At 42.3% G+C, this 24,470-nt stretch overlaps 5 protein-coding genes across 6 annotated transcripts; 1 reads left to right on the plus strand and 4 right to left on the minus strand.

The window, feature by feature from the left end:
* Positions 1-1,591: 1,591 nt before the first annotated feature.
* Positions 1,592-5,168, minus strand: LOC106024585 (tubulin alpha-1C chain-like). Of its 2 annotated transcripts, XM_034295774.1 has the most exons (4): positions 5,151-5,168; positions 3,543-3,765; positions 3,309-3,457; positions 1,611-2,800 (listed from the first exon to the last, which is right to left on the minus strand). In XM_034295774.1, the coding sequence occupies exons 1-4, from the start codon at positions 5,151-5,153 to the stop codon at positions 1,826-1,828; spliced, it is 1,350 nt and encodes a 449-aa protein (XP_034151665.1). In that variant the 5' UTR covers positions 5,154-5,168; the 3' UTR covers positions 1,611-1,825. The 2 variants fall into 2 exon arrangements, with proteins under 2 accessions (XP_034151666.1, XP_034151665.1); XM_034295775.1 differs by lacking the exon at positions 5,151-5,168 and having other exon boundaries at positions 1,592-2,800; positions 3,309-3,371; positions 3,603-3,716.
* Positions 5,169-5,634: 466 nt separating this feature from the next.
* LOC114828684 (tubulin alpha-1B chain-like) lies at positions 5,635-9,539 on the minus strand. Its single transcript, XM_029124015.2, has 4 exons — positions 9,408-9,539; positions 7,294-7,516; positions 6,938-7,086; positions 5,635-6,824 (listed from the first exon to the last, which is right to left on the minus strand). The coding sequence occupies exons 1-4, from the start codon at positions 9,408-9,410 to the stop codon at positions 5,847-5,849; spliced, it is 1,353 nt and encodes a 450-aa protein (XP_028979848.1). The 5' UTR covers positions 9,411-9,539; the 3' UTR covers positions 5,635-5,846.
* Positions 9,540-9,942: 403 nt separating this feature from the next.
* Positions 9,943-12,756, minus strand: LOC105013645 (tubulin alpha-1A chain). Its single transcript, XM_034295773.1, has 4 exons — positions 12,642-12,756; positions 11,514-11,736; positions 11,263-11,411; positions 9,943-11,054 (listed from the first exon to the last, which is right to left on the minus strand). The coding sequence occupies exons 1-4, from the start codon at positions 12,642-12,644 to the stop codon at positions 10,074-10,076; spliced, it is 1,356 nt and encodes a 451-aa protein (XP_034151664.1). The 5' UTR covers positions 12,645-12,756; the 3' UTR covers positions 9,943-10,073.
* Positions 12,757-16,080: 3,324 nt separating this feature from the next.
* On the plus strand, positions 16,081-18,599 carry tuba1c (tubulin, alpha 1c). Its single transcript, XM_013136480.4, has 4 exons — positions 16,081-16,208; positions 16,925-17,147; positions 17,250-17,398; positions 17,535-18,599. The coding sequence occupies exons 1-4, from the start codon at positions 16,206-16,208 to the stop codon at positions 18,513-18,515; spliced, it is 1,356 nt and encodes a 451-aa protein (XP_012991934.1). The 5' UTR covers positions 16,081-16,205; the 3' UTR covers positions 18,516-18,599.
* A 2-nt stretch (positions 18,600-18,601) lies between these two features.
* pmelb (premelanosome protein b) lies at positions 18,602-24,100 on the minus strand. The gene is made up of 12 exons (XM_010875208.3): positions 23,946-24,100; positions 22,826-22,921; positions 22,035-22,181; positions 21,574-21,708; positions 21,290-21,451; positions 20,799-21,143; positions 20,418-20,621; positions 20,190-20,315; positions 19,987-20,095; positions 19,524-19,729; positions 19,295-19,385; positions 18,602-19,090 (listed from the first exon to the last, which is right to left on the minus strand). The coding sequence occupies exons 1-12, from the start codon at positions 24,004-24,006 to the stop codon at positions 18,928-18,930; spliced, it is 1,845 nt and encodes a 614-aa protein (XP_010873510.2). The 5' UTR covers positions 24,007-24,100; the 3' UTR covers positions 18,602-18,927.
* Positions 24,101-24,470: the final 370 nt, after the last annotated feature.

A 24,470-nucleotide genomic window follows, 5' to 3' on the forward strand; every position in this document is an offset into this window, starting at 1 on the left:
GGGTGTAGCTCATTGGGATAGTACCCAGCGTTCCTTTGCAAGTGTTTATTTTTACATTTGCTTGTTTAGTAGACGTTGTTATCCGCAACTTATAATGAGTTAATTCAACTAGTTTAGTTGTTAGTTTTTAAAACCCACCTGTCCTATCCCCCAGCTTGACCAATTGCCCCCGTGACTGGGCAGGATATGAATACCAGGACTTATTTTACATAAGGCATGTGAACTGGGATGAGGCGCTTTGGAGAGCGTATTTTTAAATACACAATTAATTAAAATTTGATATAATAGAATGTAGTTTTCTGGATATAATCTTATCTTTTTTGCATTTTCAGGATAAAGTCTTTGAAGTTTATTTGGTCCAGGGGTCTACATTAATTAAAATAATTACTACACTACAATGGGGGAAACCTTTGTTGGTGCTAGGTTGAAACCTCTGTGTAAGGTTCTAATTAGCAATTTTATTTTAATTCTTTGTCAATAAATTATATACAAAATAGGGGCCTTTCAGGGCCAAGTCATACTTTAATCAATAACAGGTTTATGTTCAATACATGTCTATATTAAATCCCCAAATTAATGGATTGCATTAGTTTAGAAAACTGTTATTTAACTTCAAAGCATAGAATGTCTCAACCAGTTAATGTGCATGCAAAACACAGATATTAAAACAAGTGAGAGTGGCTGCCATAGAGCATGCTGGGAGATATTAAACATGGCCCCATGTAGAACCTTTGATATATGATGTCAGCGGACATTGCAGTGCATTCTGAGTGCAGTCCATAGACATAACAATTAATAGAAATGTTTTTTAAACCTCTAACTCAATTTGACTGGTATGCTCATGGGTAGACTCACAATATATACCTATCTTTGGTGGTTCATGCAATGGAGTGTCAGTTTATTCAAGAAATCACTCTCTGTTCTCGCCCACCCATAGCAAAGGTTAGTGGTCTGTAGTAGCTAAAGGTCTGTTTGGTCCACAGAAATGTTTGGACAGCCTAACATGAAACTTCATGGCTAATCCTGGTAACCTGGTTGATGCTCCCACTTGCCTGACACTGAACTAGTATCTAGATGACTATCCAGGTTCTGCCTCTTACTTTCTACTCTACTTGTTGCAGACTAGAGCTCTGTAAGATTTTTTATAAATACATTTTTTATAGGTAGGTATTTGTTATGCAGTTTAACATTTTTCTTTTTTAAACCAAAGCCTGCCTTTACAGTATTTATCTTTATGCCTATTCTTGTTCACAGGACACAACTTACATTTATTGAACAACACTGCCCTCTAGACATGGAAGTTATTAGGTATCGTAAAAGTGCCTTGTGAAATCATCATGTACAAGCATCACTCTGCTGCTCTTTAAAAAAAAAAGCTGTTAGTTAAAGTTAGTTGTTTATAGATAGATAGAACTATAAATTACTATAAAAGTTAACAACATTGTGAGATTGTTATGGTTCAGCGTTCATCGATTCAAATAATTATATGTTTAGCCTACTTGTATAAGACACATTCAGAATAGAAGTACAGGCCTTTGCAACTAATGGTATGAACACCTCAAAAAGGGTTCAAAATGAGAAAAGGTTAATGCTTTGTTTTCGGTTCAATGTCAATTTATTGTCAACATGAAAGTGCTTCTTGTTTGAAGGTAGAAACTGAAAGAGCTGAATGGGTGAGAAGAATGGAAAAGGGTGGATCTACGAACTAAAAAGTGAATAGGAAAGGGTGGATCTATGAACTAAAAAGTGAATAGGAAAGGGTGGATCTATGAACTGAGAAGTGAAAAGAAAAGGGGGGATCAAAGATGAAAGACAAAACTACATTCTAATACTCTTCTCCGTCCTCATCTCCTTCACCGCTGTCACGTCCCACCTCTTCATAATCCTTCTCCAGGGCTGCCATGTCCTCTCTGGCCTCAGAGAACTCTCCCTCCTCCATGCCCTCACCCACATACCAGTGAACAAAAGCCCGCTTGGCGTACATCAGATCAAACTTGTGGTCAAGACGAGCCCAGGCCTCTGCCACTGCGGTAGTGTTGCTCAGCATGCACACAGCCCTCTGGACCTTGGCCAGGTCTCCACCAGGAACTACAGTGGGGGGCTGGTAGTTGATGCCAATCTTGAAACCAGTTGGGCACCAGTCAACAAACTGAATGGAACGTTTGGTCTTGATGGCGGCAATGGCGGCATTAACATCTTTGGGCACCACGTCGCCACGGAAGAGAAGGCAGCAAGCCATGTACTTGCCGTGACGAGGGTCGCATTTTACCATCTGGTTGGCTGGCTCAAAGCAGGCATTGGTGATTTCTGAGACCGTTAACTGCTCATGGTAAGCCTTCTCGGCAGAGATAACTGGGGCGTAGGTGGCCAGAGGAAAATGGATACGGGGATAGGGCACCAAGTTGGTCTGGAACTCTGTCAGATCAACATTGAGGGCACCATCAAAACGAAGGGAAGCAGTGATGGAGGAAACGATCTGACTTATGAGCCTGTTGAGGTTAGTGTAAGTAGGACGCTCAATGTCGAGGTTCCTACGACAGATGTCATAGATGGCCTCATTATCCACCATGAAGGCACAATCAGAGTGCTCTAGGGTGGTGTGGGTGGTCAGGATGGAGTTGTAAGGCTCCACTACTGCTGTGGACACCTGGGGAGCTGGGTAGATGGAGAACTCCAGCTTAGACTTTTTGCCGTAGTCAACAGACAGGCGCTCCATCAGCAGGGAGGTGAAGCCAGAACCAGTGCCACCTCCGAAGCTGTGGAAAACCAGGAAGCCCTGAAGGCCAGTGCACTGGTCAGCCTGAGGAGAAAAAGGAACACATCAATTTAATATCAACTTAAACATTTTAAACTGAATTTAATTGAAAATAATAATCCATTGCTTCCTTAATCAAACATACCAGTTTGATAAGATACTTTACTGATACAGTACATTCAGTCAGCAAACATACCAGTTTCATAACATACTTTACTGATACAGTACATTCAGTCATCAAACATACCAGTTTCATAAGATACTTTACTGATACAGTACATCCAGTCATTAAACATACCAGTTTCATAAGATACTTTACTGATACAGTACATCCAGTCATTAAACATACCAGTTTCATAAGATACTTTACTGATACAGTACATTCAGTCATCAAACATACCAGTTTCATAAGACACTTTGCTTATACAGTACATCCAGTCATCAAATGCACCAGTTTCATAAGATACTTTTCTGATACAGTACATCCAGTCATCAAATGCACCAGTTTCATAAGATACTTTTCTGATACAGTACATCCAGTCATCAAACCTACCAGTTTGCGGACCCTGTCTAGCACCAGGTCAATGATCTCCTTGCCAATAGTGTAGTGTCCACGGGCATAGTTGTTGGCTGCGTCCTCTTTGCCAGTGATGAGCTGCTCAGGATGGAATAGTTGGCGGTAGGTCCCAGTGCGCACCTCATCTGAGGAGAGCATGAGAACAGGTCAGTAAGGAGCTTAATAAAGCCAGAAACACTATCACAATTCAATGAGAATCAGAAGGCTTACCAATGACTGTAGGCTCCAGGTCCACAAACACAGCCCTGGGGACATGCTTTCCAGCCCCAGTCTCACTGAAGAAGGTGTTGAACGAGTCGTCTCCACCTCCGATGGTCTTGTCACTGGGCATCTGTCCGTCCGGTTGGATCCCGTGCTCCAGGCAATAGAGCTCCCAGCAGGCATTGCCAATCTGAACTCCGGCCTGACCCACGTGAACTGAGATGCACTCACGCTGGGTAATGAGAGTTGTTAGAAGGAAAATATTCTCACCAAGTTCAACTGTACAATCTTATGATATAAAACAGTTATATCAGACAACGTGAGAATCAGAACACTCTTTATTTACAAAGTATATTTAGACATGACCACAAATGTTCTTGTATTAACCATTTTGGAGTTGAGAATACAAAATAGACCAAAGTTGACATACGTTTATGTACAATGGATAATGAGCATATTAGGTCATTGGTTATGAGGTTGAGTGTATCCTACACATCAAAATACAGTTTATGTACATATTTACTTATTTACAGTTCCATTATCGTCTATGTAGATGCCGGGTGGAACAGAGATTTGGGTTCAGTATAGTGCAGCTGTTAATTAACAGTTTACAGTATGGCGATGGCTTGATGGGGTGACCTTGGACTTGTCTTTGTGGCATTGAAGGCCAGTTGCTGAGGACCACAGCATGAGAAAATGAACTGTTCAGATGGCAGGAATTTTTCTCTTGAGCAAAGAAGCCAAATGGACCATAACATGATTCTAAAAATAAGTGTTATATACAACAATATTGAATTACTTGGAAAATGGCAGCTACAGTTTGTTCTGCTTTATTCTTAGCAGCTCTGTCTGGGAGAAAATAGAGGATTGGTGGGGGCAAGTGGCATGACAGAAAATGCTTTCATTGTAGGAGATAGGCTACGGGCTTAAACCAGAACACATGGGCACTCATCACCTGATTGAAACATTGAAACAAGTGATCAGCTGTTAAACGGACAAAAAGACTGTGTTTTTGGAGCCAAATGTCTAGCTTATCGTGGGTGATTCATTTCACAAATCAAGAAACACATTCCAGGAATTCATGCAATTCACCTCTAAATGAAACTAGTAGAACAATAATTCTAACTAGATCACGTTTATATGCAATGTTAAATAGTCTATTTGGCAATCAGAAAAATTTGGAATTTAATAGCATAATTTTGATTTAGCCTAATCAGGTATTCTTAGAAATCTCAAGTAATATGTATTCAAACCGTTCATCCAGCCAACTTCATAAATGAGACAATTAGTGAAATATTACGAGTTTACATTCGCCTATGTAATGAGACATATTTTGGGGTTCAATGCAGACAATCATCAAATCAGGGGCGGTATCGGTGACAAATATCTTATCAGTAAATAGTTATATTTTGTTAAAGTGCTTGACTGAAACTAATAAAATGATTGGGATTGAAAAGCATTTTGGTTTGGTTTTAGCTAGAAAAAGATAGCTGTGTAAGCTAACATAAAATAGTTTTTGTCAATTGTGGTAAAGACAAAGTAAACCGTTTTGATTTAACTACTCAGAAGATATAAAATTACTAAAAGCAACAATAATAAGATTCGTTGTATACTCACCATGTTTCTGTTGAGAAGTTTAAAAATACTGCGTGTAAAGAAACAAATCTTTTCTCTCAAATCTTACAGGAAGACCTTCAGGAGTCTAGTAAGAAGTCATACGTACCCAAAATCAGAGGAGGGGTCAATTTATAGTTCCACAATGAATACAGTAGGAATGCTTTCTCGAAATTCATTGGAAGAGTTTATCATATGCCATGTCCCAATTGGCTTTCCCAGGACAATACTTTTAATATTCTATACACGTGTTTTAGCTCTCAAAAAACTTTATATGCGTAGCTTTCCGCGATCTGGATGTATGATTGCATTTAGTCAAAGATATTAACATTCGCTGTGGTTTGCTGTATTTAGTTCAACGACTGTGCGGTTCAACGTTGAGTTTATGCCATATCTCTAAATGAACAAAATTTCACTAAACTGTAACAGAAGTATTTTTAAGATCAATCAGATGCTTGATGAAATAATATACAACAAAACATACAAATTGAGATTCATTTAAACATAGTTTTATTGGTGCATCTTCAATGAGAAAAATTATATTATTAATGTGACCACAACTAAAACAAACTACTGGTGATTTAAACCTAAACAAGCAGCAAGGAAACAATACTCTTAAAATAAATGCATATATTATTCTAACTGTGCTTTCATAAGTTGAAGTATCTAGTGCTGTCCTTGCATGAAAATTCAATAGGCCTACTCTTCTCCCTCTTCTTGTCCATCACCCTCAATGGAGTCAACCCCCACCTCTTCATAATCCTTCTCCAGGGCTGCCATGTCCTCTCTGGCCTCGGAGAACTCTCCCTCCTCCATGCCCTCACCCACATACCAGTGAACAAAAGCCCGCTTGGCGTACATCAGGTCAAACTTGTGGTCAAGACGAGCCCAGGCCTCTGCAATAGCAGTGGTGTTGCTCAGCATGCACACAGCCCTCTGGACCTTGGCCAGGTCTCCACCAGGAACTACAGTGGGGGGCTGGTAGTTGATGCCAACTTTGAAACCAGTTGGGCACCAGTCAACAAATTGAATGGAACGTTTGGTCTTGATGGTGGCAATGGCGGCATTAACATCTTTGGGCACCACATCACCACGGTACAGAAGGCAGCAAGCCATGTACTTGCCGTGACGAGGGTCGCATTTTACCATCTGGTTGGCTGGCTCAAAGCAGGCATTGGTGATTTCTGCCACAGAGAGCTGCTCATGGTAAGCCTTCTCTGCAGAGATAACTGGGGCGTAGGTGGCCAGAGGAAAATGGATACGGGGATAGGGCACCAAGTTGGTCTGGAACTCTGTCAGATCAACATTGAGGGCACCATCAAATCGAAGGGAAGCGGTGATGGAGGAAACGATCTGACTTATGAGCCTGTTGAGGTTAGTGTAGGTAGGACGCTCAATGTCGAGGTTCCTACGACAGATGTCATAGATGGCCTCATTATCCACCATGAAGGCACAATCAGAGTGCTCTAGGGTGGTGTGGGTGGTCAGGATGGAGTTGTAAGGCTCCACTACTGCTGTGGACACCTGGGGAGCTGGGTAGATGGAGAACTCCAGCTTAGACTTTTTGCCGTAGTCAACAGACAGGCGCTCCATCAGCAGGGAGGTGAAGCCAGAACCAGTGCCACCTCCGAAGCTGTGGAAAACCAGGAAGCCCTGAAGACCAGTGCACTGGTCAGACTGAGGAGAAAAAAAATCATATTGATTCTCAATAAAAGGAGCACACAAGATGTCCACTTTCTGAGCCAGGTTCGTTCATAAAGGACTGTATTAATTAATTATGTGATACCCACCAGTTTGCGGACCCTGTCTAGCACCAGGTCAATGATCTCCTTGCCAATAGTGTAGTGTCCACGGGCATAGTTGTTGGCTGCGTCCTCTTTGCCGGTGATGAGCTGCTCAGGATGGAATAACTGTCGGTAGGTCCCAGTGCGCACCTCATCTAAAAAGATACATTTAGATGTGCATGAAAAACAGAACTGTTGTTCTTCAGTGTTCCTTCACAAGAGATTTTACAGAAACGTTTTCCATCTGAGAACCGAAAGACAAGGTTCAAACTAACAGTTTTTTTTGGAACAAAGCTTCTTTAACAACAAGCCATAGAACTCTTAATTGTTCTAGAACAGTTTGCCCATGAGGGAAAGCTTACCAATGACTGTAGGCTCCAGGTCCACAAACACAGCCCTGGGGACATGCTTTCCAGCCCCAGTCTCACTGAAGAAGGTGTTGAATGAGTCGTCTCCGCCCCCAATGGCTTTGTCTGATGGCATCTGTCCGTCTGGCTGGATCCCGTGCTCCAAACAGTAAAGCTCCCAGCAGGCATTGCCAATCTGGACACCAGCCTGACCCACGTGGATAGAGATACACTCGCGCTTGTGGGGAAGGAGAATACATTGTTCTTCTCAAAAAATGTAATATGTACACCTCATTGTGATGAGAGGAGTGTGTGGTATATGACCGATGTGGTATATGACCGATATACCGCAGGCACCACATCACCACGGTGCAGAAGGCCGCAAGCCATGCACTTGCCATGATGAGGGCATGATTAACAGAGACCGTGGCCTGGCAGGGCCCACTGATTATATCATTGTTGTCTATAACTTAGGGTCCCAGTCATATCTCCCTTCAGGGGTCCAGGATTCAGGACGACCGCTCTGTTCATATACCAAACCTTTCAGCCAATCAGCATTCATGGTTCAAACCACCTGGTTTACTACAAGTAAGCAATAAGGCACAAGAGGGTGTGATATATGGTCAATATACCATGGCTTTCTGCCCTTATAAACCGGTTAGCAACACAATTAGACCAGTAAGAAGAGATGTGATGTCATACCCATTTTATACTGTCTCACATACCATGGCTATCAGCTAATCAGGGTTTAGGATTCAAACCACCCGGTTAATAAGGCACCATATACAATGGGTATGGCAAAAAATATTTGTTACTGTTTCAATTGCATTGATAACTGGCTAATAATATCAATAATGCATCTCAGGGGTTTGGGGTATATGGCCAATATAAAGGCTTACTTGTGCCTGAGAAAAGCCCTTTGCCTTGGTATATTGACCATATAACACACACCCTTATGCCGCATTGCTCAAATATAGGCCTAAACCAGATGAAGGGTTTGAAAAAATAGCAAAGATGATACCAGTAGTCAAGAGTAATATTGTTCTAACCTTGTTTAAATTCTGGCTCCAAAGATGTTAAGAGATTAAATGGGAACCTTAATTAAGAACTCCACCCTCTCTCTTAAAATGTTAAGCAAAATCCCACCCTTCCAAAAGACTAACACCTAGGAATTTTGGATTTGTCCAAGGCACCGGAAATGACGCTGCATTTACAGTAACTCACGCAAAACGTTGTTTCATGACAGATCTACATACCCTTTATTTTAGAAATTAACATTGCTCTGATATGGACGTTTCAGTATTGCGTGTCTATCTAGTACAGCATTCTATTATACTATTCTAGACTGATAAAAAATATTGTGTTCAAGATACTGTGTTACAATTTTGATAAGGATTTTCAGTGGTTCAGATGTTCCAGCGTTGTTTTCCTCTGACAGTGCAGCATATGGAGAGGATTATCTAGGTCAGACAGTTTTAGTGCAGCTGTCTCTTTAATTGTTAGACAAGTCAGACCACTTCTACATTTCAGGTGAAAATGTATTGTTTAATAATAATTTGATTTGAATGCAACAATAATAGATTATTTCCCATATCAGTAATTCCAGCATGTTGATATGAGAACCAAAACGGGTATCTGCAAGATGTATTTATTAATATGTTTCCAATAACTCAGAGCAAGTGAAGAAACCATTCATTTTAAATATTGGTGCGAAATATTTCAAAAAACACCTAGACGAAAACGTTTAATTTATTTTTGTCGCAGAAATGGCAGGTGAGTGAGCCGACTATACACGTTTACCAGAGATGAGCATGCCTAATCTGATTTACTCTCCAAAGGATTTTGAAGAACCGCCTATTCTCCATTCAATTGCAAGTCAATAAAATGTATTTTTCATTTTGACATCAACCTCATAATAGTTCCCAACTGTCAGCCTTCAGAATGTTTGAAAAACTAAATTTGAGAAAATAAGTGTGCAGTTAATTTGTAAACTATTACTGTTGACAGCAGATGGGATGAAGGCTATGCCGTGTTCAAGAATTTCGCACACTAATATAAAATCGTACATTACAAAATGTCTAAACTACACGTGAGATAAAAAGCCACATTAAAAGTAAAATATTGCTCACCATGATAACTCTTTGTGAAGGAGATTAGATGAAATTAGAAAAAGTAACGTAGCTCGATTCAGAAGCTTGCAGCTTGATGTCTGCGATGTCTGAAGATAATCCTATGACGCAACCGGAAAAAGCTTTACACGCACTTGAGCATTGTCTTGTTGATAGATTTTTTATGTATTTTAATAGTAGCTAAAAGTTATTTCTTAAACCGTTGAAGGCTCATTTGAAGCAGTAAATCTCAATTTAAAGGAAGAAACTGCAGGGAGTACTGAGGTTATGTGATTATTCCATGGTGAGAGCATCCAAACCAGTTAAGAGGTTGGGTAGGTAATCTTTCTCAAGGGTAGAGTTTGGAATTGATTAGCCAAATGGACGATAATATTGAATGATTTCGAGATTGATGTAAACACAATTAAGACATTATTTATTAAGTGTGCAATAAAGCATTATTACAGTTTTATAGGTGTAGGAACAACACCATGTAAGCATAATTTATATTTGCCTTATCTATCATAGCCAAAATAAATAACAACATAATGCAAAGTTGTCTGTTAAGAACTTTATTAATTTTCATTACAGTAGTTACTTGACAAACATGCATTTTGTTAGGAATGCTTTTGGAATCCTATTCAGAAAAATCTTTACTTGCCGAATAAAATTGCAGCCATTTCCCCTTCAATACTCTTCTCCCTCCTCCTCCCCCTCGCCTTCAATGGAGTCAACCCCCACCTCTTCATAATCCTTCTCCAGGGCTGCCATGTCCTCTCTGGCCTCAGAGAACTCTCCCTCCTCCATGCCCTCACCCACATACCAGTGAACAAAAGCCCGCTTGGCGTACATCAGATCAAACTTGTGGTCAAGACGAGCCCAGGCCTCTGCCACTGCGGTAGTGTTGCTCAGCATGCATACAGCCCTCTGGACCTTGGCCAGGTCTCCACCAGGAACTACAGTGGGGGGCTGGTAGTTGATGCCAACTTTGAAACCAGTTGGACACCAATCAACAAATTGGATGGTGCGTTTGGTCTTGATGGTGGCAATGGCGGCATTAACATCTTTGGGCACCACGTCGCCGCGGAAGAGAAGGCAGCAAGCCATGTACTTGCCGTGACGAGGGTCACATTTTACCATCTGGTTGGCTGGCTCAAAGCAGGCATTGGTGATTTCTGCCACAGAGAGCTGCTCATGGTAAGCCTTCTCGGCAGAGATAACTGGGGCGTATGTGGCCAGAGGAAAATGGATACGGGGATAGGGCACCAAGTTGGTCTGGAACTCTGTCAGATCAACATTGAGGGCACCATCAAATCGAAGTGAGGCAGTGATGGAGGAAACGATCTGCCCAATAAGCCTGTTGAGGTTAGTGTAGGTAGGACGCTCAATGTCGAGGTTCCTACGACAGATGTCATAGATGGCCTCATTATCCACCATGAAGGCACAATCAGAGTGCTCTAGGGTGGTGTGGGTGGTCAGGATGGAGTTGTAAGGCTCCACTACTGCTGTGGACACCTGGGGAGCTGGGTAGATGGAGAACTCCAGCTTAGACTTTTTGCCGTAGTCAACAGACAGGCGCTCCATCAGCAAGGAGGTGAAGCCAGAACCAGTGCCACCTCCGAAGCTGTGGAAAACCAGGAAGCCCTGAAGGCCAGTGCACTGGTCAGCCTGAGGAGAAAAAGGAACACATCAATTTAATATCAACTTAAACATTTTAAAATTACACTGAATTTAATTGAAAAAAAGAATCCACTGCTTCCTTAATCTAACCCACCAGTTTGATAAGATACTTTACTGTTACAGTACATCCAGTCATCAAACCTACCAGTTTCATAAGATATTTTTCTGATACAGTACATCCAGTCATCAAACCTACCAGTTTGCGGATCCTGTCTAGCACCAGGTCAATGATCTCCTTGCCAATAGTGTAGTGTCCACGGGCATAGTTGTTGGCTGCGTCCTCTTTGCCAGTGATGAGCTGCTCAGGATGGAATAGTTGGCGGTAGGTCCCAGTGCGCACCTCATCTGAGGAGAGAAAGTTCCTTGTTGAGCTGAGCACCAAGAAAGCAGAGGAAACCTTCCAAATGCCAGACTTGATTTCAATTCAATGAGAATCAGAAGGCTTACCAATGACTGTAGGCTCCAGGTCCACAAACACAGCCCTGGGGACATGCTTTCCAGCCCCAGTCTCACTGAAGAAGGTGTTGAATGAGTCGTCTCCCCCTCCGATGGTCTTGTCACTGGGCATCTGTCCGTCCGGTTGGATCCCGTGCTCCAGACAATAGAGCTCCCAGCAGGCATTGCCCATCTGGACTCCAGCCTGACCCACATGAACTGAGATGCACTCACGCTGGAGAGAAAACACATTTTGTTACAATGAAGACTAATCTTTTACATATTTCCATAATACATCTAACCGAAATGTTAAAAAAAGAAAACCTAGGGTAATTTTTTGTAATCGGTCATTTGAGATTTCCATTAAGGTTTGAAAGAAAAAATTGCTCTAGGCTACAATGTATCAGTGTTGGGAATTACATGGTAGTTATATTTAAACAGCCTTCACAGAGCATCAGACTTCACATCTCTTCGATACTGCTGTTTTTATTCCTTTCTATTGGTTAAACATGATCTACAATAATCTTTCACTGTAGTTATCCTCGTATGAAAAAGCATAACATCCATCACCAGCGACATATATCTTTTATTACCATGTTGCATGATGACAGTGCATTTCAGATAACCGGAATAACGGTTCCTCGGGTGAACGCCCTACAATGAAACAAAAGAACTGCGCATACTCCAATTTGATCCAGAAGAATTCTACTGCAGTCGGAGGGCCATGGCTGGACATGTTCAATATTGTTTTATTGTCTTACAAAAAACGCCAGGACACAATTCGACCGCATATCGTCATGTTGACTGACATTAAATTGCTCGAGCTGGTATAAGTCTATGGTTGGCACCCCCAGTGGTTGGCACATTCTATTGAATTCCGTTCACATCACAACCCTGCAACACCTCCATTTTGTTTCCGACATTCGCGAGCACTATTCGACCCTACTCTCCTGTCTGCTACTTATATCGATCATGTCTGTTTTCTATTTCATACAGAATAAAAATGTAACATTTTCTTATTTAATTTTTATTAAAAAATATATCAAAATATATGTATTTAATTATTCAGTTTTATCAAAAAACATTTATGATATACAATTTTAAATTATTCAGCCGTTGAAAATATAAAATGTTTCTTACCATTTTAATATTTTTGTCGGCTCCTCAAAATAAGGGCGTCTCACAATAGGACTGCAAGGGAGTCGATGTAAGATTTGATGCACATGGCTACTAACCGCTCAATATATACACAAGTGTTGCCCTGACGACTATGTCTCCTTTATTACTATTGGACCAGACATTGTAATTCTGCCCGGTAAAGAAATCCCTGCATTTTCTATTGGATAAAAGAGTGTGTTGTCAAAATGTACCTCCCACGAACCCCACCCCGATGTTCAAGCTTTTGCGCAATTTATGTGGGTCTGTTTGGATAGCCTTAATGTGGTTAATTGCAAAAATCTACGGCCTATAACATTAGCCTATATTTCATATCCTTCTTTTTACTTTTTCTCATTACAGGCATAGATCGCAAATTCTAACATTTTTTGCCTCAACGATGAAAATATTGGTTTAACCTCAACACTGATTTTGTGTCTGTCAAATATAGCTTAGACAATGTTTATTATAATAGCCTAATTCGTTGTTTATTTTGATCTTCATAAAAAGTATGACAGTCAGATACCTTCTGAGACACACCACCTCTTTTAAAGTAAGTTTATTACATGCACACTAAATTAACCCATACAATTGATGGGTTGCCACACAGGACAATAAAAAATATGTGGTAAAGTGTAGCCTAGTCCGTGTCCATTCTTGCGTTTCTATCAACGCAGGCTTTCTCATGTGTCCTCGGAGAGATGCACTGAAATCATCACGGATCATTATCGAAATACCCAGTGTTAATTGTCACTGTGATAGTTTATATCCACATGTAATGAAATTGCTTGTTTAAATGTTCACCACCCGGTGCAGCCTGGTAATACCCAGCAATGACAAATAACATGGCTTTCAAAAGGGGGAATTGATTTCAAAGCTGACAATATTTATCAAATGTTGCAGGCAGCACCTACTAGCATTCCACTTTGCGGTTGTAATGAAACAAGTGTGTTTGCAACTGATAATAGAGGTCGAATTACTCAAACCGAGATGCAGGACAGTGAGCAACAGAAACCCAACCCCATGAGCCCCCTTCCTCCTGAGGTCCATCTGTTGCTAGGTGATGAATTACGTGGTTGCTTGGTTACAGGCCTAGTGACCTATACTGTCTTTTTCTGTTAGTCACATGCCCAAGTTTGAATAGCAGCAGTATCACAGGGCTGGAGGATGCAGCTGCCCCAGCGATGTGACTAAGGCCTCCCAGTCTCTGCCCCACTCCTTTTTTTTATCATCTTGATTTCAATGAAACAGTGACAAGCAGCCTTTCTTTGTGTCACACTTGTGGGAAAACAACAAAATACGGATAAGCCTCAGGATGGGTTAAATCTCGAATTCGGATAGCAAATAGCAGAAAACACTAGTAATAAAAAGTTGGTATGGCCCTTTAAAAGGACTCTTTGAAACACTGCACCATGACTCATTACATGTTTTTCACATTATGCTGGGTCAAGAATTGTCTTTAAAAAAAATATTTTTTTTTAGGCCTGCCTTTTAACATGCAGCAGTAAAACTGTTATATTCGGTGACCCTGCATGGTTGCAGCTAACAACATGGAAATCATTTTCTAGGAAATGTATAGCAATATTTAACAGAAGCCACAGAGCCAAGGTTGTCAATTATGCAAATGTATATTATTTTATTTACACCCTGTTGTGTCGCGGGTTATCATTACACACAAAAGACTATAATCAGAGAGGAAAACAGAAAGGTGAGAAAACCAGATGTTTTCTACTGTTTTAGAAGTGGCTTGTTTCATTCAGTATTTACTGACGACAGTTCAAGAGAGAAGCTCAAAATTGTTCACAGTGATCATTCAGTAGGATTAAGTGCTTTATCTGACTGCATTGAATGTCTTGTATTCCATTACAGTAAAGCCAGGAAGGAGTGTAATCATTCCACTGAGGAACCCTCCCATCCCAAACATTTCACCCTTCCCATTACAGCAGCTGTTTAGCCGTCGTCGCTAGCTTCCGTAGCCACAAACCTCTATGCTATAGCCACTAAGTCTGATTCCACAGTCATGAAGTCAAAACTGGAAACTAAATGTAAGATGTAGGAAACGTTCCGTAGCCATAAAGTTTGTGATTATGGAATCTAATGACATTAGTTTCACCTCTTGCTCCTACTTGTCCAACAGCTATTTGGGATTGAGGACCTCCCCCCAGAAGCCTCATGCCCTGCCTCTCCTACTGTAGGCTGGCAGGGAGGACAGTTTTCCACTGTTGAGAAGGCGTATTCTGACCATGGTTTTCTGGGCTCGAGCACCCATGGTGATAGAGATGAGACAGGAGTGTTTTGCATGTCTTGGCATCCCTGGTATTCTATTCAACCAGTTTTGTCCCCTGGAAATGTATATATATATATATATATATATATATATATATATATATATATATATATATATATATATATATATTATTATTATTATTTATTTTTTTCAAAGCTTCTAAAGATCTGTATTTGTGTATCTTGGGTCACAGATGCTTTTGAGTGGATTTAATAGAGACTGCATCAAGGCAACAATTCACTTTGTACAAACTATTTTTTTCTAATAGCTGACAGACAAATCCCAGTGTGCAGGAATGTGGGACAGTAAAGGCTTTTCAAGCCAATGGTATTGTGTTATCCTTCAGGGAAGTATGAGTGTGATGATATAGGCTCAGTATTTAGGAGGCTAGGTTGCCGGAATGCATTTAATGTTGCCATAAAAGTGAATACGTGGGGTTGTCATGGCCATGGGAATTAAAGCTGGATAGATACCCTGAAAGCCAAACTGCCTAAACACGCAAGCACTCAGGCCAGCCAAGAGAATTCAGCGAGACGCTGCGATCACGTGATCGGCCCAGATGGTGACATCATCATTGCAGAGAATGAACAAAGGAGAGATGATAACAGTAGGGTAACGAAAGACACTTTATGATCCTCCATAATTCATCCATTCTACATTATTTATTTGGTACGTTTCTACAAAACAACGTTTGGATATGAACCTATGTCTAACTAGAATTAAAGTGGCAGATTTGCTATTTATTTCAGGTAGGGTAACATTGGCATTGAGGTGGCTTACAAGGTGCATCCCATTGATGGTAGCCAATCCTAACGTTAAAGCTGTCGCAGTATGTACATTTTGAATGGCTCACTCTCTACACCAAACAAGATGCATATTTAATTGGAGTGAACTATCTATTTGAATGGGTGACAGAGGAAATCCATTATGGCCAATTCACTTCCTTCCCATCCCTTCCAAGAAATGGTGAAAACAAGATGTACATATTTTTTTTACATAATTACTTTAGGCCAAAAAAATTAAAATAATAAAAAGCTTCCTTAGAAATAACGTAATTTCCACCATCAGACGGGGTGAGCCTATTACACCGTGTGCACTGGCTGTGCCTTAACATGGGAGCGCCGCCCCCCTCCATCAGCAGTTGTCGCGTCGACCCTGTTGGTCAGAGCAGACAGCATACACCCATTCATTTAGACGTAAATAGGGACCTCTCTACGTAATTCTTTGTATTTTCCCTTATTGTTCGATCATCCGCAGAAAATATGGTAAGTAATGTAGTTTTTCAGCAATAAGAAGCCTGAAATAATTACGTGTTTGATGTTTTCTGTTGAGAATTTCTCAAATGATGAGACAATCACTACACGACCGTATTCGCTGTTATAGTTCGAATTTTATTGTTTCGGTGGAGCATCTACGTGTTGTTCACCCATTTTAACGCTTTTGGCAGTCGGGTTGCATGCTATTTCGGTTGATATCAAGGGTTGGCAGTTACATAAATCGGTAGGCTAATTGTAGGTCAATTGAATCAAAGAATAAAGCACTATTTCGCATGTAATGTTTGGTTGTTATTATTTTAACTGAAGAAGTGGTAGAATATTTGCAGTGACCGAAGCCTTCATTTATTCACAAAATGGTATACAAAGCGAATAAAACGGGATTATATTCTCACTGTTATCCATTCTGTTGCCAGGTGGGGGAGGGAAGACTGGGTGGGGACAGATGGGGAATATAGGGCTCTGTACTATGACGTATGTCTACTGCAATATTTCTAGTTTAACCCAGCAAATACAAATATTCCAAACCAGCTGTCTTTTAGAATGGTTATGTTTATATGGATGGCAATCTTGATTTTTCATCACTAATTGTTGAGTCCATTGTTACTGTTCCTTAGTTCAATTACGTGGTCATCCACTAGGTGGCGTTTTGAGAATTGACATTTTAATGTAATTCTACTAAATTTAATATTTTTATATTTTCTCAGCGTGAGTGCATCTCCGTCCACGTGGGTCAGGCCGGAGTCCAGATAGGCAATGCCTGCTGGGAGCTCTATTGTCTGGAGCACGGGATCCAACCGGACGGACAGATGCCCAGTGACAAGACCATCGGAGGCGGAGACGACTCGTTCAACACCTTCTTCAGTGAGACTGGGGCTGGAAAGCATGTCCCCAGGGCTGTGTTTGTGGACCTGGAGCCTACAGTCATTGGTAAGCCTTCTGATTCTCATTGAATTGAAATCAAGTCTGGCATTTGGAAGGTTTCCTCTGCTTTCTTGGTGCTCAGCTCAACAAGGAACTTTCTCTCCTCAGATGAGGTGCGCACTGGGACCTACCGCCAACTATTCCATCCTGAGCAGCTCATCACTGGCAAAGAGGACGCAGCCAACAACTATGCCCGTGGACACTACACTATTGGCAAGGAGATCATTGACCTGGTGCTAGACAGGATCCGCAAACTGGTAGGTTTGATGACTGGATGTACTGTATCAGAAAAGTATCGGTGGGCTAGATTAAGGAAGTAATCGATTATTATTTTCAATTAAATTCTGTGTAATTTTAAAATGTTTAAATTGATGTGTTCCTTTTTCTCCTCAGGCTGACCAGTGCACTGGCCTTCAGGGCTTCCTGGTTTTCCACAGCTTCGGAGGTGGCACTGGTTCTGGCTTCACCTCCCTGCTGATGGAGCGCCTGTCTGTTGACTACGGCAAAAAGTCTAAGCTGGAGTTCTCCATCTACCCAGCTCCCCAGGTGTCCACAGCAGTAGTGGAGCCTTACAACTCCATCCTGACCACCCACACCACCCTAGAGCACTCTGATTGTGCCTTCATGGTGGATAATGAGGCCATCTATGACATCTGTCGTAGGAACCTCGACATTGAGCGTCCTACCTACACTAACCTCAACAGGCTCATAAGTCAGATCGTTTCCTCCATCACCGCTTCCCTTCGATTTGATGGTGCCCTCAATGTTGATCTGACAGAGTTCCAGACCAACTTGGTGCCCTATCCCCGTATCCATTTTCCTCTGGCCACCTACGCCCCAGTTATCTCTGCCGAGAAGGCTTACCATGAGCAGCTTTCAGTCTCAGAAATCACCAATGCCTGCTTTGAGCCAGCCAACCAGATGGTAAAATGCGACCCTCGTCACGGCAAGTACATGGCTTGCTGCCTTCTCTTCCGCGGCGACGTGGTGCCCAAAGATGTTAATGCCGCCATTGCCACCATCAAGACCAAACGTTCCATTCAGTTTGTTGACTGGTGCCCAACAGGTTTCAAAGTTGGCATCAACTACCAGCCCCCCACTGTAGTTCCTGGTGGAGACCTGGCCAAGGTCCAGAGGGCTGTATGCATGCTGAGCAACACTACCGCAGTGGCAGAGGCCTGGGCTCGTCTTGACCACAAGTTTGATCTGATGTACGCCAAGCGGGCTTTTGTTCACTGGTATGTGGGTGAGGGCATGGAGGAGGGAGAGTTCTCTGAGGCCAGAGAGGACATGGCAGCCCTGGAGAAGGATTATGAAGAGGTGGGGGTTGACTCCATTGAGGGGGAGGGGGAGGAGGAGGGAGAAGAGTATTGAAATGCCCCTGCAGGCCAGTAGTTGTCGAACACTGTTGTTGCATGATCTCATTGTTATACCTAATTAAAAAAATGTCTTAAATTAGCTATGTGTTCTTGGTCTTTATTTACATCCACCAACTTAAATTTGACAAAGACACTAATGCGGTTGTGGGGGAACATTAAAATATCTGACATTTCCACTGTTGTTCACTGGTCAAACTTTCATTGTAAAAAATGAATAGCACTGTTGGTCTTACCTTACATGTTCTTAGAGGGTAATCAGCCAAACTCTACACATTTATGAACATGCAGTTAAAAAATACATTTGTAAAAAAAAAAAGGCATATAAAAACATTTTAGATGACTATGTGCAAATAAGATGTTTCTTGACTGTTGTGTATTTGGCAATTTAATTAGTTGTAGCTATCTATTCACACAAGCCTATCGTCGATGAGTGGACTGTTTTCTACAGGGGCCTGGCGACTCAGAAGTTTCCAGAACAGTAGAGGCCCAGAGCTCCAACCAGAACTGCTCTCAGTGCTCTTGGAGGCGGAGCCAGACTCCTCTCTCAGGGGACGGTAGGCTTTGAACCGTCTGTGGAACAAAACATGTAATTACGAGTAATGTAAGGATCTGTGACTCCCCTCCTACAATTACTGACTAAAGGCTATGAGAAAATAATCGTACACTGCACACTTGCCTTGAGACATGGCTGCAATCCAGACAGACACATATAGCCGACTACCAGTTATACTTGGTGATATGAAACCTCCTCAGACTAGTGTTGATGTGACTTACTTGTATATGTAGGCCACAGTTCCTGCAATTATGGAAACAATCAGGATTCCCATAACCATGGTTACAGTGCCCACTGAGGACAGACCAGTACCTGACACCAAGAAACAAACATTTATATTATTCAAGTGGGTATAAATTAATTTTATATTTTTCTCATTCCAAACAATTATCATTGTTCTTGGACTGGTTGTCCTTGGGACCCCGGTTCAAGATCTGGACCCGTACATACCCACAGTCACGCTAACTTTCGCACTGGTGACTGCCAGACTGACGTCGTTGGTCATGGACACATTGATGCAGAAGATGCCGGAGTCATTGAAATGGTGACGCAGTACCAGCTGACAGTCAGAGGAGGGTGCCACTGAGTTACATGTGGTGTGGACTGGCAACAGACAGTCTGCATCCGAAACCACTGTGCACACTTCTGTGGGGAGGCTGGATAGAGAACAGACACGGCAAATAACACCCAGTGAAACACTGAGAGCTGGTTCCTCTCAGACAGACTAATCAAGGACCAAAATGCAGTAAGTTCCAGAACTAGGATTAACCCGGGACAACGGAGCTGGTGAGATGGTGGGGCATGGGTCCGCATTCAGACTACATTTCACATCAGTCTGTGGATCAGGACTCTGTAACCGGAGCGTTTTGATGTCGCGGACCATCCTTAATTGTTCTGGAGCAGGAATACTCACCTCCCATGGCAGGTGACTGTTAAATCCACTACGTGTTGTTCAATCTCCGATTCGCCGGTCCGGATCACAGCTTTGTCCACATGTACGATCTTCAAACCCTCAATGCCCTCTGGAGACAACGACATAAACAGAGGATGCAAGAACACTCGATCAAATACAGTGTGAGGACACAGATTTAAATCTCATTTAGACCGAGGACTCACCGACAACGTCAATGCCGGTGCAGAAGGAGCCATAGCGGTAGATCACACAACCGTCATCCTTGGATTTGTCCCCAGCTTCACGCTTCGCAACGATCACCACAGGAGCTAGGCCGGTAATGGTCTCGTCTGCATCGCCGGAAACCACAACGTGTCAGTGTAACTCCATTCGACCAAAGTTGCTCGCTAAATGTATAAATGTATCCGTTACATGTTCAGGACATTCAGTACCTGCCGGCTCGACTTCCTGGGACGCGGCTGTGGAGATGGCAGCAGGGACAGTTGGGTTGTTAGGGTTAACTGGAGAAGGTGTCTTCGTAGTCATGTCCTCCTCTGTATCAGTCTCTGCCGGCTGTGTTGGGCCCACGTTTACGGTATCCCCCAGCGTGGCCACTATCATGGTACCGGCAGCTGCATCAGCAGCAAGAGCTCCCCCTGGAGAGAGAAACCGTTCAAAAGAATGATCTTTCTGAGGCCTCCCAGCTGGCATGGCAATGCGAGGTCCTCCACTACAGTCTGTAGGCGAAGACATGAGGCGTCTAGGAAAATCCATGTCAGATTGTTCCTTATCCTTACGAGAAGGACAGTTACATTACATTACAACGTCCTTACCTTTTATGAGGGCTGGGTTTGCAGGTCTATTGGTGACGGCATTACCCGTGGGGCCGACGCCAGCTGGCGTGGTACACGTTTTATCCGGTATAACTGCCTGTACGACAACCTGAGGTTTGAAGGCACCTGCCACTATGTAGGTATGGGTGACGGTCAGCTCCCTGGATATGAGAGCCCCACTGCTGTCGCCAAAGTCCCAGTTGTAGGTGATGTCTGCCTCAGCAAGGTACGCACTGGGGTCATGGAGGCTGACGGTGAAAGCTATGGCTCGGTTCTGGATGAAGCTCAGGTCGGCCTCGTGGACGTCGTTCACTTGAGTCATTGAGACTGCAAAGGGTATCTGATCTAAAGATAAAGAGAGATAGAGAAAAGCCCTCAGACACGTGTTTTTCTTTTCTTTTTTTTTTTTTACAATCAGTCACTCATTCAATCCTACATATTATCCCTCCTCCCATCATTCCTTCATCCACTCACCCACTTCCTGCACTAACCTGTGATGGAGAACTGTGTTGAGGCATATCCCAGAGGGATGAACTTCTCGTGGCTACGGTAGTGGTAGATGACAATGTCCACAATGTAGGAGCCAACCGCGACATTGTCAGTTCCAATGGTAAGAGATGAGGATGAGCCATCAGACACCTGCCAGTACTGACCTGTGGGTTAAAGAAAAATGATGTAGATACAGATATAGGTTTTAATACAACATCATTACCCGACATTAGGTATGCTGACATGAATGATGTAGGCCTAGCGGAGATGTTGTTGCGGAACTCACCCCATGTTTTCCATACAAACACATATGGAGGTGGCTTGCCTCCACCCTTCTGGAAGGGCGCTCCGTCAGGAAAGACGCCATTCCACTCCGTGTCTGGTGCAGGATACACTGGCTCAGACTGATGGTAGGTTGTTCCTACAGGAAAACAGTGTGTTAGTCGGTCACTGAGTGTTTATGATGAATATGCAGTTTGTAGTATTTATTGCAGTTTTTCGCACACACGACTTGGCTACTGTAGTTTTCAGGCAGAAACGGAGTAATGTTCAGTCTGAGCAATTTAATTTGCTTTAACGAGAGCGGGCCAGAAGCCAGCATTCGCACAAGATTTGTTTATCAGTGCCAACTTCCAAGATTACTGTACAAGAGACAAAGACATATGTCCAGAACCTTAATCATGTTCACCACACATTTCCTGCTTATTAGCCTGTGGATGAAGTCTCCAAAAGCCAGTCGGGCCTTACCGTTGACGGTACAGTTTTCAGCCCACACCACCTCTCCCTCGGGCGTGGTCTTCTGGTTGGGTGGAAACTGCAGCTCAATAGTGAAGGTCACCTTGCCCCCAGTCAGTGTTGGCGCATCACTGCCCACAATAAACTTCACCTTGCCACCTGTTGGAAAGAATAATGACTTTTAAGTGAATATGTTCTGTATTCTATTTCACAGAGATACCAAACTAGAATACACTTGAGCCCTTTTTTGGATCAAGAGGTCAGATGTTCGCCACAAATGTCTATACATTTCTCAGAGATATTCCTGATAAATAAGATGTACACCACCAACATTTGTATGTACACCCAGCATGTCGACAGACAGGACACACGGGCATACCTTTCATATGTATGTACACCCATCACGTCGACAGACAGGACACACGGGCATACCTTTCATATGTATGTACACCCATCACGTCGACAGACAGGACACACGGGCATACCTTTCATATGTATGTACACCCATCACGTCGACAGACAGGACACACGGGCATACCTTTCATATGTATGTACACCCATCACGTCGACAGACAGGACACACGGGCATACCTTTCATATGTATGTACACCCATCACGTCGACAGACAGGACACACGGGCATACCTTTCATATGTATGTACACCCATCACGTCGACAGACAGGACACACGGGCATACCTTTCATATGTATGTACACCCATCACGTCGACAGACAGGACACATGGGCATACCTTTCATATGTATGTACACCCATCATGTCAACAGACAGGACACACGAGCATACCTTTCCAAGAGTCTTTATACCGAGAGTCTTCTTCTTTCCACAACGGATACATTTTCGTATTCCATGATGGATATCGTGTGAAGCGACTTTTGGGCTCTGAAATATAGTCAAAGAAATGACATTAGTGGAACACACATTAGATTAACAGGAATAGCTGCCCACGATTGTGTTGCAACCAAAGGAGGGGGTTCGGTTTTGACCCAGGTGACTGCTTATCTCAAAAGCTCTACAATCCCCTTCAATCCTACTCATGTGACAGTCAGATACAAGAGAACCATACCTTTAGCACAGATTAGGGCTGAGGGGCAGAAGGGATTTTCTCTGACAACAGGACCAAGGAGGTCCAACCACTAATATTTATTAATTGCACTGTTTGCAATTTGCATTGTTTTATTTCGTTAGAATAATCCTGCAAGAAATGTGTTAAATCACGGTGCTAATCCTGAGTTAGGATTTAACCCTGGTTATCCTTACTTGGCACCTTGTTAGGAGTGTTATTGAAACAATAGGCTACTGTAATGACGCAATGCAATGATTCCACCGGCTTAAATAACTTACTGGAAAATCCAGACTTTGCATTTGAGGACTCTGTATTGTTAAGAATTAATACAAACTGCTCATTAGACCCATCTGTCAAATGTTATACTATTTGCAAAATATTAAAGATGGCGTGGATTACATCATTACAAGAGTCCTATGGTACAATTCTGTTACCTCATAAGAAAAACAAATCAAGAATCTGAATGTATTATAGACTCACTCTGCTTAGTATAATGTTTGGCAAAGCATTTGGCTAATAAACAGATAACCTGTATCAAAATGGTTCTGGCCCAGAACTTTCTGTCTTGGAAACTGACCTTTTTTAAGGCCACGTGATCCTGCCCTGTGGAGCCACTTTCATTAGAGTGGCTAAGACAACATCAAATACATTGTACCTCAATACACATAATTACTGTTAAGTTTGAATTAAAGGTTTTACTAAATATAGGGGTAAACTATTACTCTTACTAAAATGACAGTCAAATCCTGACACTACATAGCTTGAAGTGATTATGCCCTTTCGTAACTCTGATAATTTCTTCAAAACTTCTATGCATTCCAAGACTATCTGTACACTTACTTGCTGCAGAAGATGACAACAGTGCCAGCACCAACACTGCAAGGGCTGTCTCTGTCCTCATGTCCTGGGTGTGCACGTTCCTCCTCCACCTTTAATACGAATATCCCTTTTTTCTTCTCCCCTGCGGGTTGGTACAAACTCGCAAATGCCTTCAAGACCTTTGCTTTATAAATTCAGTCATCTCTGACATCACAGCAGTAGTACTAAACCCCGCCTATCCCACCCGCACCTGTGACCTTGAGGAGGCGGGGTTCCTATAACATTCACTCAAAAATGTATATAAAAAAATGGATTCTCAAAAAATTATTTTACAGGAACAGTTTGTTTAGCATTTGTAGATCCAGACGATAACTAAACATGCCTAAAAATAAGGACAATAAATGTTTCTGGTGACTAGCTAGTGTTAATTCACACTGACCGATGTCCAACTATCCCTTTAAATAAAAGACATGAACAAAATGCAATAAATCTTTCCCATGAGGTTGTGCAGTCTTGGGATTCATGTCTTCTTTGGCTCTATACTGT

The sequence above is a fragment of the Esox lucius genome, chromosome 12 (genome assembly GCF_011004845.1).
Source record: "Esox lucius isolate fEsoLuc1 chromosome 12, fEsoLuc1.pri, whole genome shotgun sequence".
Taxonomy (NCBI): Eukaryota; Metazoa; Chordata; class Actinopteri; order Esociformes; family Esocidae; genus Esox; species Esox lucius.

Coding starts and splice junctions, on each gene's coding strand:
- LOC106024585 (XM_034295774.1), bottom strand. Junction 3,458..3,542: donor CCTGGAGCCTACAGTCATTG/GTAAGCCTTCTG, acceptor TGCTCTCCTCAG/ATGAGGTGCGCACTGGGACC. Junction 2,801..3,308: donor TAGACAGGGTCCGCAAACTG/GTAGGTTTGATG, acceptor TTTTCTCCTCAG/GCTGACCAGTGCACTGGCCT.
- LOC114828684 (XM_029124015.2), bottom strand. Junction 7,087..7,293: donor CCTGGAGCCTACAGTCATTG/GTAAGCTTTCCC, acceptor GTATCTTTTTAG/ATGAGGTGCGCACTGGGACC. Junction 6,825..6,937: donor TAGACAGGGTCCGCAAACTG/GTGGGTATCACA, acceptor TTTTCTCCTCAG/TCTGACCAGTGCACTGGTCT.
- LOC105013645 (XM_034295773.1), bottom strand. Junction 11,412..11,513: donor CCTGGAGCCTACAGTCATTG/GTAAGCCTTCTG, acceptor TTCTCTCCTCAG/ATGAGGTGCGCACTGGGACC. Junction 11,055..11,262: donor TAGACAGGATCCGCAAACTG/GTAGGTTTGATG, acceptor TTTTCTCCTCAG/GCTGACCAGTGCACTGGCCT.
- tuba1c (XM_013136480.4), top strand. Junction 17,148..17,249: donor CCTGGAGCCTACAGTCATTG/GTAAGCCTTCTG, acceptor TTCTCTCCTCAG/ATGAGGTGCGCACTGGGACC. Junction 17,399..17,534: donor TAGACAGGATCCGCAAACTG/GTAGGTTTGATG, acceptor TTTTCTCCTCAG/GCTGACCAGTGCACTGGCCT.
- pmelb (XM_010875208.3), bottom strand. CDS start 24,006: ATGAGGACAGAGACAGCCCTTGCAGTGTTGGTGCTGGCACTGTTGTCA. Junction 20,316..20,417: donor CCAGGAAGTCGAGCCGGCAG/GTACTGAATGTC, acceptor CCGGCGATGCAG/ACGAGACCATTACCGGCCTA. Junction 19,386..19,523: donor GAAAGTTAGCGTGACTGTGG/GTATGTACGGGT, acceptor TCTTGGTGTCAG/GTACTGGTCTGTCCTCAGTG.